The 17,248-nt window shown below is 52.3% G+C and overlaps 7 protein-coding genes across 7 annotated transcripts; 4 read left to right on the forward strand and 3 right to left on the reverse strand.

Moving 5' to 3' along the window:
• Positions 1-495: 495 nt before the first annotated feature.
• PHYSODRAFT_505976 (hypothetical protein) lies at positions 496-1,527 on the forward strand (the record flags this gene model as incomplete). Its single annotated transcript, XM_009530436.1, has 2 exons — positions 496-567; positions 658-1,527. The coding sequence occupies 2 exons, from the start codon at positions 496-498 to the stop codon at positions 1,525-1,527; spliced, it is 942 nt and encodes a 313-aa protein (XP_009528731.1).
• A 250-nt stretch (positions 1,528-1,777) lies between these two features.
• Positions 1,778-3,610, reverse strand: PHYSODRAFT_393778 (hypothetical protein; the record flags this gene model as incomplete). The annotated part of the gene is made up of 2 exons (XM_009530437.1): positions 1,778-3,022; positions 3,080-3,610. Coding segments are annotated over 2 exons (1,776 nt in total), but the record flags the coding sequence as incomplete, so codon positions are not given.
• Positions 3,611-6,486: 2,876 nt separating this feature from the next.
• PHYSODRAFT_333263 (hypothetical protein) lies at positions 6,487-7,437 on the reverse strand (the record flags this gene model as incomplete). Its single annotated transcript, XM_009530438.1, has 1 exon — positions 6,487-7,437. One exon carries the CDS (start codon positions 7,435-7,437, stop codon positions 6,487-6,489), a length of 951 nt encoding a protein of 316 aa, XP_009528733.1.
• Positions 7,438-9,553: 2,116 nt separating this feature from the next.
• Positions 9,554-9,760, forward strand: PHYSODRAFT_412042 (hypothetical protein; the record flags this gene model as incomplete). Its single annotated transcript, XM_009530439.1, has 1 exon — positions 9,554-9,760. A coding segment is annotated over one exon (207 nt), but the record flags the coding sequence as incomplete, so codon positions are not given.
• Positions 9,761-9,900: 140 nt separating this feature from the next.
• On the forward strand, positions 9,901-10,122 carry PHYSODRAFT_504712 (hypothetical protein; the record flags this gene model as incomplete). Its single annotated transcript, XM_009530440.1, has 1 exon — positions 9,901-10,122. A coding segment is annotated over one exon (222 nt), but the record flags the coding sequence as incomplete, so codon positions are not given.
• Positions 10,123-11,676: 1,554 nt separating this feature from the next.
• Positions 11,677-12,357, reverse strand: PHYSODRAFT_506044 (hypothetical protein; the record flags this gene model as incomplete). The annotated part of the gene is made up of 2 exons (XM_009530441.1): positions 11,677-12,078; positions 12,148-12,357. Coding segments are annotated over 2 exons (612 nt in total), but the record flags the coding sequence as incomplete, so codon positions are not given.
• Positions 12,358-12,839: 482 nt separating this feature from the next.
• Positions 12,840-14,920, forward strand: PHYSODRAFT_301723 (hypothetical protein; the record flags this gene model as incomplete). The annotated part of the gene is made up of 5 exons (XM_009530442.1): positions 12,840-13,354; positions 13,411-13,501; positions 13,557-13,789; positions 13,987-14,584; positions 14,708-14,920. 5 exons carry the CDS (start codon positions 12,840-12,842, stop codon positions 14,918-14,920), a joined length of 1,650 nt encoding a protein of 549 aa, XP_009528737.1.
• Positions 14,921-17,248: the final 2,328 nt, after the last annotated feature.

Here is a 17,248-nt window from a genome sequence, read left to right on the forward strand (position 1 = left end):
ATGGCAGCAGGCAAATCCACGCCGCTCAAATTATGGTGGGGACGCGCATAAGCAGTTCAAAATTGGTCCCGTGCCGCCTTGAGATGGCTGTCCCTATCCTCAGTGTAGCCCACCCTAGACCTCCGCTTTGCTTGTAAATCCTCCTTCTGGCTGGGTCATACGAAGTTGTGCCGGATGGCGCCTACAATTGGATCAGAAGCCGTCTCCGCCAGAACAAAGGCTTCGCCGGAGTCTCCAGAGCGGAGCGATGGCGAGGAGAAACTCCCTCCGAACGACCGCGCGGCTACGCCGCTGTCCTCACCGGTGGTCTCCGATGACAGCGAGGCCAAACACGACGAACAAGCGAGCGAGCAACTGTCCCCGCGGTCGCGACGGAGGCGGAAGAACCGAGACCAAATGCGGTTGGCGCGCCAGAAAGAGAGGGTATGTGGATGTTGGAGGCGACGTTCTCTTCTAATCTCGCTAGTTGAGCTGACGTACGTGTTTGCGTGTTGGATGGAATTACAGGAGACCATGCAGAGGCTTCGCGAGACTGTGCATCGTCTAGAGGCTCGATACCAAGAGACCGTGAACCGCGGCATTATACAGCTGCCAAACGAGTCTATTCAAGCTCGGAGCTTTACATTTGATGCCTCCTCGGACGTGGCGTCTTCAGAGTACGTCAAACTGGTCGAAGAGGGGGCGCGGCTAAAGGACGAGAACTTCCGCTTTAGACGAGCCTTACACGAGAAGAACAAGCTTCAGGAAACGCTGGAGCGCGTGTACGACGATTTTCACCAGCCCCTGACGGACGGAGAGGCCAGTATGAGGAAATGCGTGTTCGAGGACCAGTGTGCGCACGATCCGTGGACCCCATTGACCGAGGAGGAAGTTTGGGCTTACATCCGGGCGACGCACGAGAGGGTGACGGCCACGTTGCAGGCCATTTCACAACGTGCAGCGCTGAGGCAGATGGACCCCACTAGTCGACCAATGCCTCCGTTCTTGGGTTGGCAGGTGCGCCATCATCGAGAGAACGACGAGGTGCTGTTCTCCTTTGAAAAGCCCTTCTATCACGTGACCGCTCTACAGTCAATGCAGCATACATGGGACAACGAGCTGGCCATGCAGAGTTACCGCAAACCGGTAGACGCAGCGACACAGTCCATGACTGTATTCCAGGTGATCAACGACGACACTTACGTGTTCAGGAGGCGCATTAGAGTGGAAGAGCAGGTTACCACTTCATACTATCTACGGTTCCGACTCAAGACGAACTCAGGCTACGCGATAGGCAACTGCTCGGTCAGTACGAAGCCGTCGCAACAGCCAGGACAAATTTGGGCAGAGAATATGTCGCTGTGGACAGACTTCAAGGCTGCGCGCTCAGAATCAGATCAGGAGTGCTGCGTTGTGCGGATCACGGGCAGGATAAGCGTCGATGCCACAGAATCCGCCGCTACCCAAGCTGCAGTCGACATCATCTTCGGACTGCTTAGCTGGGAAAACTTAAATATTGGCCCAGTGTTCACGTTCACCGAGGGTTGAACTCGCCTCATTACTTAAAAACGTAAACAAAATGAAAGCGTGAACATCCAAGCGAACACGCAAAGTTGAATCGCAAGCTGGATGGCATTCAGTGGTGCCTATCCAGAAAACGTCAGGTTCGACTAATGAATGGATTCTTCGTCTGGGACAGACTCAACCGAGCAGAATGAGCTAGTAAATTGCTGGTCGGTGGCTACCGAGACGAAGACGAGATGGAATAGCTCGCCGACGTGAGCCACTATCAGGATGGCAGGAGGGAGAGAGACGAAGAAGGCACGACAGCCTGCTCCCAAATCATAGTGCGAGAAATCGAGTTGACGAGACGAACGTACATGTCCTCCTGCGTATTGTACTCCGTGCGTGCGATGAACTTGACCAGACACCCAGGCTCCCCGGTGTTGCCGTCCTCTTCAGCAGAAAATTCCACCCAGTTGGAGTTATCGACGTACTCAAAGTTCGAGTCCCTCTCGGCCGTCGCGCGAACTTCAGGTGACGTGGGGTTCACGGAGTGACGGCCTATTACGAAGCCCTTGTCCGTTTGCATGCGGAAGTTCAGGAAAATCACTCGCATGACCTTGTCGTGTTGCACGGGGTGCTCAATATCCGAGCCAGCGATGTACGTGCTGTCGTTGATGACCTGCAAGATCTCAAAGCGCAGTTGGCGGCGGAACGGTGTCGACTCGGGCTTGGCGTACCTCGTCCAGCTGCCCATCATGGCTTCCTGCGGTGTGATGCCAGCAAAAAACTTGGAGAAGCTCACGTAAAAGTCCCCATCTGGATTCGCTTCATGACGAACTTCCCACCCGAACGTCGCTGAGGGCGGGAACACGCAGTGCCTGCCTTTACTTGGGCGTGCCGGAGTGCCAGGAGAAGTCGGAGAGCTCGGGGATTCGGCTTCCGATGTGTCGCCATCCGGGACCTCGTAGTGCGAGACCACCGTCTCCTCCATCAGCCGCATTTGCTGGTAGCAGTTGCGTATGTGTTCGTTCGCCTGGTCCTCCGTCATGCGGATATATTCAAAGTCCGAGTACAGCGTCGAGTCGTCCGTGGTGAGCGGGCACTGCAGCTCCAGCTCCTGCTTGCGATCCACCATCACCTGCTGGAATCGTCGGTGGGTCTTGTGCTTCTCCACGAGCATTTGCTCCAGCAAAAACTTCTCCTCCTTGAGCGTATGCGATAAATCCGCCAGCGCATAATAATCCGCCTCCAGCGCCAAAGCACTGCTGCTGTTGTTGCTATTGCTGCTGCTCGCGCGTCGACGTCTCGCTTGCGACTTCTCGTTCAGCTCCTGGTAGTGTTTCTCCAGCTGCTGGAGCGTGCACTTCATCCGCTCCACGTCGTCTCGCTGGCGACGTCTTGCACGCTGCATGGACTCTCGATTGCGTTTGCGGCGGATCTCCAGCGGCGTGAACTTCACTTCCTGCTTCGCTATTGCCGCAGCCGCGGGGACTTTCGCTGCTGCGGGTTTCCGTTTGCGTTGCACCTTGGGCGTCTTCTTGCTTGCGTCCTTCTTGCCGGCTTCAACCTTCTGCTCCGGAGACTTTATTGATACCTTTGCCTTTGGCGCCTTTTGTTTGCTCTTGTTTGAGTTTCTAGTCACACGAGTTGCCGTTGCCGTTGGCGTTGCTGAGGCCGTGGGAGCGATGACGTTAGCCTCCGACTCCGTTTGCGAATCATCCGACACTTCAACTTGTCTGGCAGCGGTGGCGAGCGCATTGCTCATAACGTTGGCTTCCAGTTTAGTGCGCGTCTGCTTCGCCTCGATGGCCACGGGCGAGATGGTCTCTCTCGCGCGCGACGGCTCCACGAAGGCCGCGAGCGCTGCCTCCTGCTCGGTCAGCAGCAGATCCACGGGGCCCAGGCCTTCGTTCGGCTTCTTGTCCGCTGCGCTGGCCTCAGTGAGCGTCAGGTCCCACCAGGCGGCGGCGGCCTGGGCCCCTCCGCCGCCCTGCGCCTCCAGGTCGCCCCAGACGCCCGCCATGGCGTCGTCTGGCTCGCCGCGCGCCTGCGCGTCGCTTGCGGTCGAGTCGTCCAGCAGGAAGTCGGCGTCCTCTGCTGCCAACAGCTCGAGGTCCACCGCCATGAGCGAACGTAGGAGACCGGCTTAGTGCGAGAAGTTCGCTCGACAGCGATAAAGCAAGAATAACCGAGAGGCCACCTTCTGCGAGGGATTTGACGCAATGGGGATGGGCTCATCACCTCGTGGTGTAACGTTTGTGTGGCACGCGCATGAATGATGGTCGGTACAAAATTATTGGGAAAACGTCAAAAAGTGTATGAATTTGAAACGTTTTGTCAAAAGCGGTTAACTCGTGCCATTAGGTGTATGCTAGGTTGTCGGTATGACAGTATGTGTATGTGGTTCCAAGCGCACTAAGGTGCATGATAAAGCTGCATCAGCAACAAATGCGGTGACTGGTGTGTGGGCTTGGATCCAAATCCATAAAACCCGGGGTGAGGAAGGCTTCTACCTGATGCAACTAGCCCGGTTCGTGGTGTCCATGACTTTGATAGCGAATTGTACGGCTGAGGGACTACAATGAACGTCGTTATCCATTGTAGCCAGGCCTCAGCGTTGCCGCAGTTCTACAATACCTACACTCTCTTCCGGTTGGGGGCTCTCACTAGAGCTCCTTCACCTCTGAAATTCAGATGCAAAACCTACCTAGTACAGCCATGCTATAGACGCTTGCGGTTTGCGTTGGTAGTTCCTTGTAGCCACAATAGCGAAGTTGTCGAGTACAGTTGCTCTATATGCTATTATTAGTTGACCGTGTTCGCTACGAGCGTGTCGTTAATAAACTATTGTGCTTGGAAGCTCGATCCTGGGTCTGTATGACCCGACCTCGGCCGAAATACCGCGGCAACCAAAACGTGTGTCAGTACGTGTATGATGAGACATGACGCGACGTGACGCCCACGACCACTACACCTATTGACAAACGTTTTCCCAACGCATACACCTTTTGACGTTTTCCCAAAATTATTGGTTTCAAATGCTGTACAGGGTTCACTGTATTGCCATTTTGCTGATGCTGTGGGAATACGTGGCAGGTTAATATGCGGGCCGATGGGAGGCAGACACTCTGAGTGCTAGGAACTCTTAGCACACACAAGCGCCTCGCTGGGAGGATGAATGCAGTGCACCGCCTGCAGGCCCGCTTCAGTTTGGCTACAGTCTCTTCGGCCTGTCTGTGGCTGTGGTACGGGGAAGGAGTCAACGGCTGGCCGACTGACCGACAGACCGACAAACAGACCAAGGCCGCCTTGAAGGTGACGCCGACAATTTGGAGGCAAGTTCGTCTACGATACGTGTACACGGCGGTGCTCCGCAGTGACAATAACCACACCTTCGCAGAGGAGGCATTTGGACGCTGGACGAGGGCGCCTTGTTGCCAACCTTTCTCGATGCTCGATGCCCGATTTGAAGCGGACGTTTTACCGCGCTTATCAGTCAGGGATGCAGCGAATACATGTACGGAGCCAGATCCCGCGGACGTCACCACACCACGTCGACCAATACAGAGGTCGCTCGACATGCAAAAGCGAGGATTCCTCGCTTTTGAGGAACATTTGTAGTGTACGGAAGTTTTACGGAGTCTGTACTAAACTGATGGGATCGACAACGCAGAAGTGGAAACACATTATCCATTTCTGCGAAAAAAAAACAAGCTTTCCGAAAGTGTACGGTACTACGACTCGTTAAAGTAAAAAAAAAAGCGTACTGCAGTTCCGCTGGAATAAAACGTCGGATAGCTCTATCCACTGGAACCGACTCACCCGCTGGAACGAGCAATCCACTGTTTCGTTTTGCAGTGCGCGATTTTGCTGTCCAGCGGATCGCTATTTTACACGGTCAAATATCGTAAACAGAGCGTGCATCAGAAGCAAACGTGTATTGAGTTGTGGAGGGGGCCGTATTTGAGATCTCATACTTCATACACCATATTCTTGAAATTGTGTTGTTGTATTTTGTCTTTGCACCATTTCACCCTTTTTGTGCGTATTTTTGGATCTGTCTTGCCAAAACTGGCCATATTATGGCCAGTTTTGGCAAGAAAGATAATATTATTATGGCGCAAATGCACTATCTCTCCGCTCTGAATTGTGAGATCTCTCTGTAGTATGAGATCTAAAATACGGTACTGTCGGACTTGGCCCAAACTCCCTTTGAGAGTATCGACCTGAATGACATGTTTCCTTCCTACCACAGCGGCGACAGCTTCCATTCGATAACTCCGCCACCGTGCCACGTCACCCCTCTTCGCTGCCTTCGGCATTGCCATCGCCTCCGCAAGCAGTATCCCGCGGGCAGTCACAGAGACGCGCTTGTGAATGGAGTCCACCCACTCTCTAAAAAAAGTCTTCGCAAAGGCGCCATCTGTTCAATTCCGCTGGATCAATCCGCTGCCTGCCCGAATTCGGGCGGATGAAATCCGCTGGAATATGCTCGAATTTCCGCTAGAATTGCATGCAGTACGCGCCAGCGGATCGGCCATTCCGCTGTAATGCAAATTCCGCTGAAATTGGCCCCATTCCGCTGGAATTTAGTTGTGCAGTACGCACCCTTATAACAAGTTATCTTTCTAATGATACGTGCACAATTGAATTACTCTTCACATGTTCTTAAAACCGAAAAGCTTGGGAAAATACTACAGTAGTAAAAAAAATGCGAATCTTACCTCGCAGTACTTCGGTTCGAAAGCATCCTTTCGCTGCAAAGAGCTCTCGAGAATTCGAGTCGAGTCGGACATGAACGCTTCAACCCAGTTGCTGCAACAGCCGCCGCTATTTGTCATATACTACGTGGACGTGTATGTGTATGTGCCGCGTTCAGCCATTTACAATACTTCTGTAGTACAATTGATAACACGCGGAAGAACTTCACTTAGGTATGCATTCGTTCGTGTTCATTTCCAGCTAGGTATTGTAACCACGCCGGTGACGACTTTGCATTCTTTACGAGTATCGGATGGCCGAGACAGTCTGCTGCAGCGTGTACGTCTGGCCAGCGGGCAGCACCTGCTTCTCGCTGACACGACCAGGCTCGATGGCGACCATCTTGAGGTACTCCTCGGGGCCGAAGTCTTCCATGGTCTTAGCGCGGTCGGCCCACGGGTTCCATACGACAACGTCGGTCTTGGTTGCGGCGCCATTGATGGAGCCCTTCTTCTCGACCTGCACGGTGTAGTCAAAGTTGACACCCCTGATAGGAGCGCGGATCTTGACTGGGGCGTTGCTGTATACGTTGTCGATCTGTGCCGTGATGCTGATCATGTCGCGAGTCTCCGTCTTGTTAGCCTTGGCGACCTTATCGTAGTAGTTCACGCCGTTGAGGTCATTGACCACCACACCATTGTCGCGTACGTCGTTCACGGCGATGTAGTTGTGCAGCAGCGCGTGGAAGTCGATGTCCTTAGTGAACGTGTTGTGCACGTTCAGGGTAGTTTCGAGCTGGGCGGACCACAGCTTCACCTCGTACTGGAGCTCGAAGTCAACGGGCCACATCTTGCGGGTCGCCTCGCTGGCCGCCATCTTGAACTTGGCCACGCTGGGCTTGGTCTCATCGGTGGCCTGCACAACGCTGGCCAGCGTCCAGTTGGTGATGCGCGCGAAGCCGTGGCTGGGCAAACCCGTGGCGCTGCCGAAGTTCGGGAACACGACGGGGATGCCACCACGAATGGGGTTCACGCCATCGAGGTGCGAGCGGTTCGACATGAACAGAATGTCCATGTTCGGGTCGAACACGCTGCGGAACGACTTGACGTGGGCACCGAAGAGGAAGACCTCGGCGCTGGACCCGGTCGGGTGGTTGAGCTTCACGGTTTCCAGCTCCGCATCGGCACCGCTGAGAGTCGCCAGCACAGCCGAAACCAAGGCCGCGGTCTTGAACATGAAGGAGCACACCATTGTCTTGAAGTCAAGTTTGCTCCCGAGAAGGCGAGTTTCTAAATGACGTATTAGTCGTGGCACTGCCGTGGTGGCAGCGAGAGATGCTGGTGGGCCACGCACAAGTGGAAGGCTGTCCCAGCATTGCGTTTGACGGCACCATAATCGCAGATCACGGAATGGATCGCGAGGAAATCGGGAGACGGATGTAATGCAGCGCATGGGATCACGTTGTCTGTTCGAGGATGGAATTTGCATACTGGCAAACTGTATTTTAAAGCCAGATGTATTTTTATACAACTGTGGGTATTAATTCGCATGTTTGAGACATACCGCAGCGTTCGCAATGCATTATTACAGGCACGGTATGTGGGGAAAGTCCTGTTGATTGATCGAGCCTCGGGCGCACGCGATATCTGATTGCAGTTGGGGAATGGAAGTGGTCCACTTCTGGGACTGTATGCGTATCCACTTCAAGTGGATACGCATACAGTCCCAAAAGAGTGGTACTATCTACACCTCAATACGAGACAGCAAGGAAAGCAAAACGGGATTGTTTGGATACATGTACAAATTGTTTTGGGCACAAGATGAAATAACTAAATTGGGTGATTTCAACGCAAATGAGATTAACACCAGGGCAAACGAGATTTATGCTCTTTCGTAAGACGATACTGGTCCCTAGAGAGCATACCGTAAGACAAAGCGTCTTACGTTTTGCAATCAACGCATTTTGATTACATCTTGATTTTAGTATACCAGTGGCTACATTGTATTTTGTCACTCAAAACGTAAGACAGTTTGTCGGACACCAGTTTGCGCCATATTATTGGTCAAAAGCTCTACTTGACGTGCAGAGCTGCATGTGCATGCTCGGGCCCACTCAACCACGGCAGCGGTGCGGATGCAGGCTGTGTTGGTGGCACCTTTGTTCGCCAAGACGGCGCGTAGGTCCGTCGACAACAGGATGATATTCTGGCTGCAGCCACGGCGGCCGCGCCAGGCCTTGCGTGAAGCCTTAGCGCTAAGGCTGTTCTGATCTGTTGCTCTTAAAATGCCACGTCCAGAGCTTTTCAGTGCCTGGATGGTAACGAATAGTGTCACGAGGGAAATATTGTAGGAGTTTTCGTACTGTCAGGTTGCAATGTACGTATCATGATGCGGGCAAGCCTTCCTTCAATAACGTGGTTAGTTACGTAGCATAAGAGGCAGCGATTCTAGAGCGCTTATAACCGCGCCAGTCTATTGCTGTCTGTTAAGCTTGAATCTACGTAGTGTTTCCATTTCGGCTTTGTTGACAAGTTTCTAGAGAGTGCTCGAGTGTACATTCTAGTCGTTTGCTATTCAATGCACGCTCAAGCACAATTCAGTTCTCCGTGTACCAACCGCGTCGTGTCCTCCGAAGGGCATCTCCCTACTTACGCCGACTACGCGGCTTCATGGAAGAGCTCCTCGGACCTCATAAAATATGTATAATACGCACTTTCATTTGAAGGACCTGGCATTTAGTAGGTCGCTAGTTAGGCCAAATAACTGTGATGCACTTCACATTACTACGAAATCGAAAACGAAACAAATACACGTTCATGCTGCCGATTCTGCTCGTCAGCACGGCTATCCGTTGCTGGTGCATGCCACGACGGCGACGCAGACGGCCCGGCCAAGGGCATACACGGACAACACCACGCATAATATTAGCCAATCACATGGCTAAATTTGATTTGTCGTCAAACTGTCTTACGAAGAATGCTCGACACAAGTGATTGCGTGTCGCTGGCCTTTATGTCTACGCCCCATTCTATGTCGATGTCGTCAGCTTCTTCGTTCAAAGGCAGGTCAGTGGCCAGGACCCAATCCCGGCGTTGCTACAAATTTGCCAGTCCAATACAAGATGGTGCCAGAGCAATGCGAGATAGATGAAATATTACCAGGTAATTTACCCAATCTAGATATATTACATAATTTATATCACTGGCTATGGAGCAAGCGAGATTAGCTCCAGGGCATCCGAGACGAGCGCACCATTCCCCAATCTACCGCGCCCCACGCCGACCGCATGTCCGAGTCGCCGAGAGCTCTGGCTTTGCCGTCGCCGTCGCTGCCGCGGCGCACTGCCACTGAAGAAGAATGCTAGTGTGTGCTGGATGCGTTCGCGGCTGGCGACGACTGGCTCACCGTGGCGAAATACAACAACGTCTCGCGGGCGGCGGCGCACAGGCTGTGCAAGAAAGGAGATCCCAGCCCGCCTCCGAGAGGCGGTGCCCGCGCCAGCTGCGTCAAGTGCACGGACGCAATGGTTGAGGCGCTGGAGGGCTACTTAGACGAGGACTGCACGTCGACGCTCGTCCAGTTGTGAGACAAGCTCATGGAGCACTTCGCGGTCGACGTCTCCACGTCCACGATTAGTGCGAAGCTTGCTGGCAAACTTATGACGTTAAAACAGGTTGTGTATACTGTACGGTAATTGCTACACGTGTAATTAGCGTCTTCAAGGCGAAAGTAAAGGCGTACCTGTCGGAGCACCGACAGCGGATGTTCGAACGGGGTTCGCATCGAAGCATGACGGAGGCAAGGATGCGCTTACTTGAGGACGCTGCCAACTCCTCGATCGGCTGCATGAATCGACACTTAGTGGTCTCAATGGGGCTGCACTGCCAGCGCGCCGTCGCGGACGCGTTGAAGATGGAGGACATGCACGCCGATTGAAGCTGTGGATCCTTCCCGGCTTTCAGATCGGCCAGCACCTGCTTCAGAAATATTTGCAGATTGATCTGGGCTCGAGTCCCCCACAGACAGCCGACTTCCGCAATTTCCTTGCCAATCGAGAGCAGCTCTTTGTACTTTTCACTCTGGGACTTGGCTCGGGAGGGCGGAGAGCGTGCAACAGACGGCATGCTGAACGACTCGACGTCGTGAAGACTTGCAGCATCAGCCCTCGTGATACCGCGAAAATTCTTGATCAACCAACGCCGCTGAATGATCGAGGTCGGTATCAACTCACGAAATTGTTCAAGGTAGATGCCGCGTGACGTTAAAAATGCACGAGCACGTCCACTCAACAGGGTTTAGCGTGTACTCGTCAGGTGCATCAACTGAAAATTGGTCCAGTGCGTCTGCAGAATCGGCGTGTCGAAGTAGATCATCACGTATGGAGGGAGTCGGTAGTGCACGTAGCGTGTTGTCGGCCGTAGTACAAAGTCATACTGCTGTTTAACTTGCGCAACAGCGTGGTCCGACATGACGTTCGCCAACGCCGCCATCTCCTTGTCATACTGACTGTTGTGATAGACACCAATGCGATTCAGCTTCCGCCGCCATTCTCTCTCCTGAACGGACTGCCAGAACAGGATAGATGCCACGCAGTCGTCTACGCCTGAGGGGGAGCTATCAACCAGAGTTTTCAATTTCTGCCAGCTCGACTCCAGCCTATGCATAACCACACAACAGGAACATACAACAAGATTCTTAGGCACCATACCAATACAGCCACGATGAATCGCTCACGCACCGGTTATTCGTTTGGTTCCCTAAGTGTGGGATGTTGCCGCGATATATGGAGCTCCACATCTCCTTACAGGTGCTCCAGTTCTCATCAAACATATTAAACCAGCGTTCAATTAGCACGGGATCTCGCAGAACCACCTTCATCGTCTTCAGCACTTGGTCGTACTTCTTCTCCATCGGGGCGCTAACCAGCAAGCTAGCCAATCTTTTGATCTCATTCTTCTGAAATGTATCCAACCGGTACCTTTCCTTAGATACTTCGCGTTGAAGACACTGGACTACGTGGAAGTGGCACAGGAGCAAGCGGACACCTGGGAATTCTTCGGCCAACACGGAAATTTCCGTAAAGTCCTTGTCTATGATGATCACAGCAATTGACTCATGCTCGGGGCAGCTTTGCTTGAACTGCATGCATGCTTCCCGAAGCGTCTCCTTTTGCTCATTTTCGACGAGACTGTGCTGTTTACATTGCGACAGTTGAAGATTGTAAGTACAACCCCAGACTGGCATACAATCCAAGCCCAGTCAAGATATTTAGATAAAACTAAAAACCCATCTGCACGTATTGACCCTTTCCAAAGGCGTCGTGCACCATAAAAGAGAAGAGCTTGTAGTGGGCGGAGTTGGTCTTGTAGGTAGCGTCAATGAGGAGTACCTCCGGGAAATAGCTAAACATTTGACGCATGTGAGCCGTTTGCATGAAGATGCAGAGCGCCTTACCCTGTAATACGTGCACAACCATTAAGCATAAGTAAATTAGCACCCAAAAGACCACAAATAAGATATAATTACCTCCTTGATGATGATTCTGGATACGTTTCCGGTTTCTTGAGCGAAGTCTTCCAGAAATGCTTGAACCCGCTCCTCCACTGTCGGAAAAGCGTAGTCGTCCTCCTGTAGCCGCGCTAGCAGATTATGCACGTCTCTCATTGTCGGTTCGACGACCGTATTCTCTAATATATACTGCAGAATTCTCTTCCGGTTTGCACCGCTGCGACGAAGCGTCTGCACCGTGGATATTACTTCTTCATCTTCGATGCGTCGGTTCTCGTGATAGGTCTTGAAGATGTTAGGGCCTACTTCGTGGTTGTGCTGGGCAACTTGACGAGTAACACAGACCTCCCAGTCTTCGTCATTCTGCTGCACACACGCGTTTATCTAAAATAGAAGAAATGTTAGAAATGACCAGGCGGAAAAAAATACATCATTGTCAGTAACAATACGCACCTGGGCGGGACACCCGATTTTGCGAGAGCGCTGGTTTGGTCGGCTTCCTGTACGCGGTCTTGCCATGGATTCGAGCGGATCGTCGCTGTGCGTGCACTGATACGTCGCATTATAGAAACTGAAGGAATCTGGAACGAAGTCACTGTTTCCACCATTTGCCTTAATCCGCTTGTTCCGCGTTGATACGGGTGTTGAAGTCCGGTGTGTAAAAAGCTGGGATTACACACAAGCAAAATAATTCCTTTTGTACGATAATCTTCCATGTGGCTGTAAATAATTTGCAAAAAAACAAACCTAAAGTGTGCGCTTCGCGTAGATCTGAAAATACTCTTCGAAAGCCAGAGATGACGCGAATTTTCGCACGTCCATCCTTGGCACTGACACTAAGTCGTCTAGAGACAGCATTGACTCTGGCGACGGTTGTTTTCATATCCTTTCGTTTCTGCTCGTTCTGCTTCGCCCGCGAGCCTTTAGCCGCACTAGGTCGGCTCGCTGTTTTGGACAACTTCCACTCCAGCTCATCTTGTGCCTGAGCTCGAACAGATTGTAGTCCGTTTTCAGACTGTCTGACAGTCTGAGTTGCTGCCGGTCGCTGCTCTTCGACGTCGACAAGCGAGTTCGCTTTTTCACCCTCTCTCAGTGCCAGAGAGGCCTGTGTCACTCAAGGGCCCTACGTATTTTACGAAGCAGCGATGAGGGCTCTACAAGTTCGCCAGATAAAGCGATCTTCCATTAAGGTATCTGCGACGGCAGATGAAAAGCGCCCGGCAGCAAATGACCGGGTGACGTCGGTGCTCGCTATGGTAACGCTTGCGGCGTGCTCAATGCAGATTACTAGATTCCAAAATGCATGGGTATCTGACGACGACTCTAGAATCACAAGAGAAGACATTGTCGTGACTGTCAACGGCGTTTCTTACGAAGCACGCGCTATTGAGGACATGAAGAAGTGGCACATGATGATCCAAAGGTTTGCCGACATCGATGCGGCAGTAGAGTGGGCACTCGGTATTACCTGGCAGCCTGAGGTGATATCCATCGCCAAGGACGAACCTATCATGGAGCCGAGACAAGCTGCACTGCGGTTGAAGATGATTCGAGTGCTGCATGCCGATTACTTCCTCACGACATTTTGTGGGAAGCAGGATATTGAAGAGGAATGTCTGGACCGCGCGACGCGTCGAATGATTCGGCTGCACCGAGGAAGGTGCAAGGCTATTTCGATTCCTGCTAATGTGTTGAGTCTACCGCACTATCTCCCAGAGCGCCTACCAGTCTAAGATGCGTTTCATGTGCTGTCGAGCGAGCGCCTCCCTTTGCTGCTGATAGCGGTGAACGTCGATGGGAATCATTGGTGTGCGCTGGTAGCCAACGTGTCGGCGGGCATCGTTACAGTATTTGATCCGCAGCAATGTCGTGACAGGATTAAGCAGCTAAAAGCTGTTGCCGTCAAGGAGATATTCCCACTCCTACCAGGGCGCGAGACTGGATACAAGTTTGCTGTCTTTCCGTCGATGACCCAAGTCGACAACTACAATTGCGGCCTATTCGTCCTCATCTTCTTCGAAGCTATGCTATCCGGTTCATCGGTAAGTGACATCGATGACGACGACGACAGAAAGGAGTTAATGCAGCTCTTCAGGTACAAATACTTGTGCTACTCACTCTCGAACAGCGTGTAACCCAGCGATCAACAAGGCTGGCACAGAATTCAGTCATAATCCAAGTCGCGTTAAGACGCTGAGCACGAGATAATGACTTCGAGGTAAAACAACGATTTCGAAACACACGTATCGTGCATAACTTTGTTGTAGTAACTACACTGTAGTAACGCAATAGGCCAGCGAGTTTCCGGAATGTAGCAAAGAGACCCGGAGGATGTACTCCGAAATTCAACACCCGTCAACGGAGCCAGCGCACCAACATTATCGCAGCAAAGAAGTCTGTGAAGCTTCCGGCCGTCCACCGGCAGCAACTCCACACCGCGTCCAGGGTCTCGCCAGCCTACACGACGCTCTGCGTCTGGTCCGCGCCTGGGAGCTCCACGCTCAGCAGCTCCGCCGCCTCCTCAATGAAGCAGCAGGTTGTCACCTGGAACGGCAGCCAGCGTCGCGCCTCTTTGACCTTGTACACGCCGACGTCCAGCTTTCAGGTCTTGAGGCGGTCCACGAGCACCCGCAACACGCGCAGAATCGACAGCAAACTCTCGCCCAGACTCACCAGCACCGCCACGACTTGCTTGTTTACTGCGACCGCTGCCCACGTACTAGATGGCCAGACGGCTGAGCAACTACAGGCGGTGGCAGCTCCGACGCCGCTGCAACCGGCAGCGCCGCCTCTAGTTGCTCGACGAGGTGCTGGCTGGGTAGATGCATTGACGGTAATAGCGAGCAGCTTCTCGCGTAGCTGCCCGACGCGGCATCATCCAGAACAGTCGGTAAGCGAGCTGCAGAAAGCTGCCCGGCCGTTGCTGATCTGGTTCGCGTCCTGTAGCGCGTGGTGAGTCGAGTTCGCCCTTGAGTGGTGCTGGCACCTTGAGTGTCATGCCGCGGTCGTACAGGCAGTTGGCGCTACCGTTCGCGCACACGTGGGCATTCCGGACGAGCTCATAGCGATGCCACTGCTGCGTGTCTTCGATTCTGGTTCACTACTTGTACTTCGTTTCATCGTCATCTTCCTGGGACGCTCCTGCGAGGAAGCCCTTGAGGGGAGCTGCGGACCCACATACTTAGTCCAAAATGACGTGGCTATCACGCACAGTTTTTCTGCCTGACACACATTCTGCAATGGACACGCTATGTGCAATTATGAGCGTCCTATGTGTACCATATGTAGATCTTTACCTGCATACAGACCCAGACAACCGAGGACTGTATGAATAACAAACAGTCTCGCGCTTTCTCTTGCGGAGACTGTATGCGTATCCCCTGCCGTTGGGGAATACAGTAGGAGAGTCTCTATTACCACAATCTGAGATGACTTAGAATTTGTATGTGGATGACAATTCGTACTTAGTATATATATATAACTCGGGAGGGGGTGAAACCAACTCGCTCGGCAGCCGAAACAACGCCTGCGGTTTAAGATCCGTGTGCAGAGCACGCGGGCTTAAACCCAGGACCAAGCATGGTCACATCTCGCTCGGCCCGTTCGGGTTAAGCCCTGCAAGGAAGGGTTTTTGGGTTTAGGCTGGGGAACAGTTTGCTACCGGCCCCTACAATTTTCATGATATGAAGCAGGGTGACACCCGTTCCCCAGATTGTGGCAATAGTCTCTGCCAATACAAAACTACCAAACTAATGGTTGAGGTTTACGTCGTACAGATACGTAGCGGCAATCATGGGCTCATTGAGCTGTGACGGCATTAGCGATTGCGGTGTACAGTTTACCATAACCGCTTCGCAACTTGAGACCACTACTTCTCACTGCAACCCAAAGGGCAAATTCGAGCTAATCAAGTCGGATAGAGAGATTTCGAGGTGGTCGTCACCAGGACTAAAAAATGGCTTGATGTACAATGCTAGGTTACGTCCACGAAATGTGGACTATATTTTGATCAAAGATTTGTTTTCACGTACAGAGTCAGTCTACTCACAGCATACTTCTGACGAGAACGGTAGAATGGCACAGACAAGACAGATTAGCTTTACAGATGAAACATGTAGTCACACACATTGATCAGGAGCCCCACAGATAAATTTGTTGGGACGGGTAAATCCACAGATTGTAGCGAGAAAAGCACAGATGCAGTCCTGAAAAAATGTTGCCAACATAAAAAAACGGGTGCACTGCCTATAATAGGACTTCGCTTTCCGCACCAGCCATCATCATTCCGGGCCCGTCGTCACAGCGCTAGCCGACTAACAAACCCACCACAGACCGCACGGGGCGTGACAGCGGCAAGGCCAGTAGAGCGCCCAGCGAAGCCGACAACGAGTGCCTAAAGCACAGCAGAGCGAGCGGTGACAGCGCGAGACCGGTGACGAGCCATCGACATCACGATGCACCGGCCTAAGTATAATTGGGAAGAGCTTTGTACGCTGGACACTGTTGAAGCTGCCGATGAGTTTGTAGAGGGAGAATTTTGCTGCTCTAGTGACACACACGGATCCGACCCGAGGATGTATGATATGGTAGGGGGAAGAACATGTTATGACCGAACGACGACTGGAGTGCACGAGCAAAACGTGCAAAGTGTTTGGTTCCTGCAAGGTGAAATGGAAAATCTGGCGATGCGATGACTCGAAGCGTACGACAATTTTTTACAACTCGGTAGACCACATCCGTGGTGACTCCGTCTAGTGTGATGGTCCTCATAAAACCGTGATAACAACTGAGACGAAGAAGTTCATTCTCCAACAAGACGAGTGTGGTATTTCTCCGCAGCTTATTCTCAGCAACATGCGCCATGTCTCCGACATCATCGAGCCAAAACGAGGATATCCTTCCCTCAGCCAGGTGACAAAACTGCGCTAAATATTTGAGGCGGCTGAAAGGAACAAAAAACTCGGTGCACGCTGTGAAGCAACTCATGCGAGAGCATTACCGGAGACCTAAAGAAAGCCTTCTTCTTTGGAGGGCGCGAGGATACAGATGGATATGCGTACGTCGGGAAAGGAACAGATGATGATTCTTTCGTTATTGGCCACAAGTCTTGCACTAGTCAATGCAACGATCAATTACGCTTCGGCTAGTCGTTTTACGCTGTTTCACGCCGATGCTACGTTTAAGTTGAGCGATCTTGGGTACCCAATAATTACGTGTGGCTTCTCCGACGCATCTCGATCTTACCAGCTACCTGCCATATTTGTTGCCAGTCACCGGACAGCCACCGAGTACTCGATGTGCCTGCGAGCACTAACTCGATTGATCAAGCAAGTTCGCCCAACGGCCTCCCTCCACATTGATGCAGTAATGGGAGATGCAGAGGATGCACAACTGAACGGCTTCCAACAGGTTGCTGAGTTTTCCTCTGCGACGTACCTGATGTGTTTTTTTTCACGTGCTGTACAATGTTCGAAAACGAACTCGGCATTTGTCACCGAAGCACCGCCGAGCGGTGACAGATGGATTACTGCTGATCCACGATGCTACCAACATG

The sequence above is a fragment of the Phytophthora sojae genome (assembly GCF_000149755.1).
Source record: "Phytophthora sojae unplaced genomic scaffold PHYSOscaffold_5, whole genome shotgun sequence".
In the NCBI taxonomy this organism is placed as follows: domain Eukaryota; phylum Oomycota; class Peronosporomycetes; order Peronosporales; family Peronosporaceae; genus Phytophthora; species Phytophthora sojae.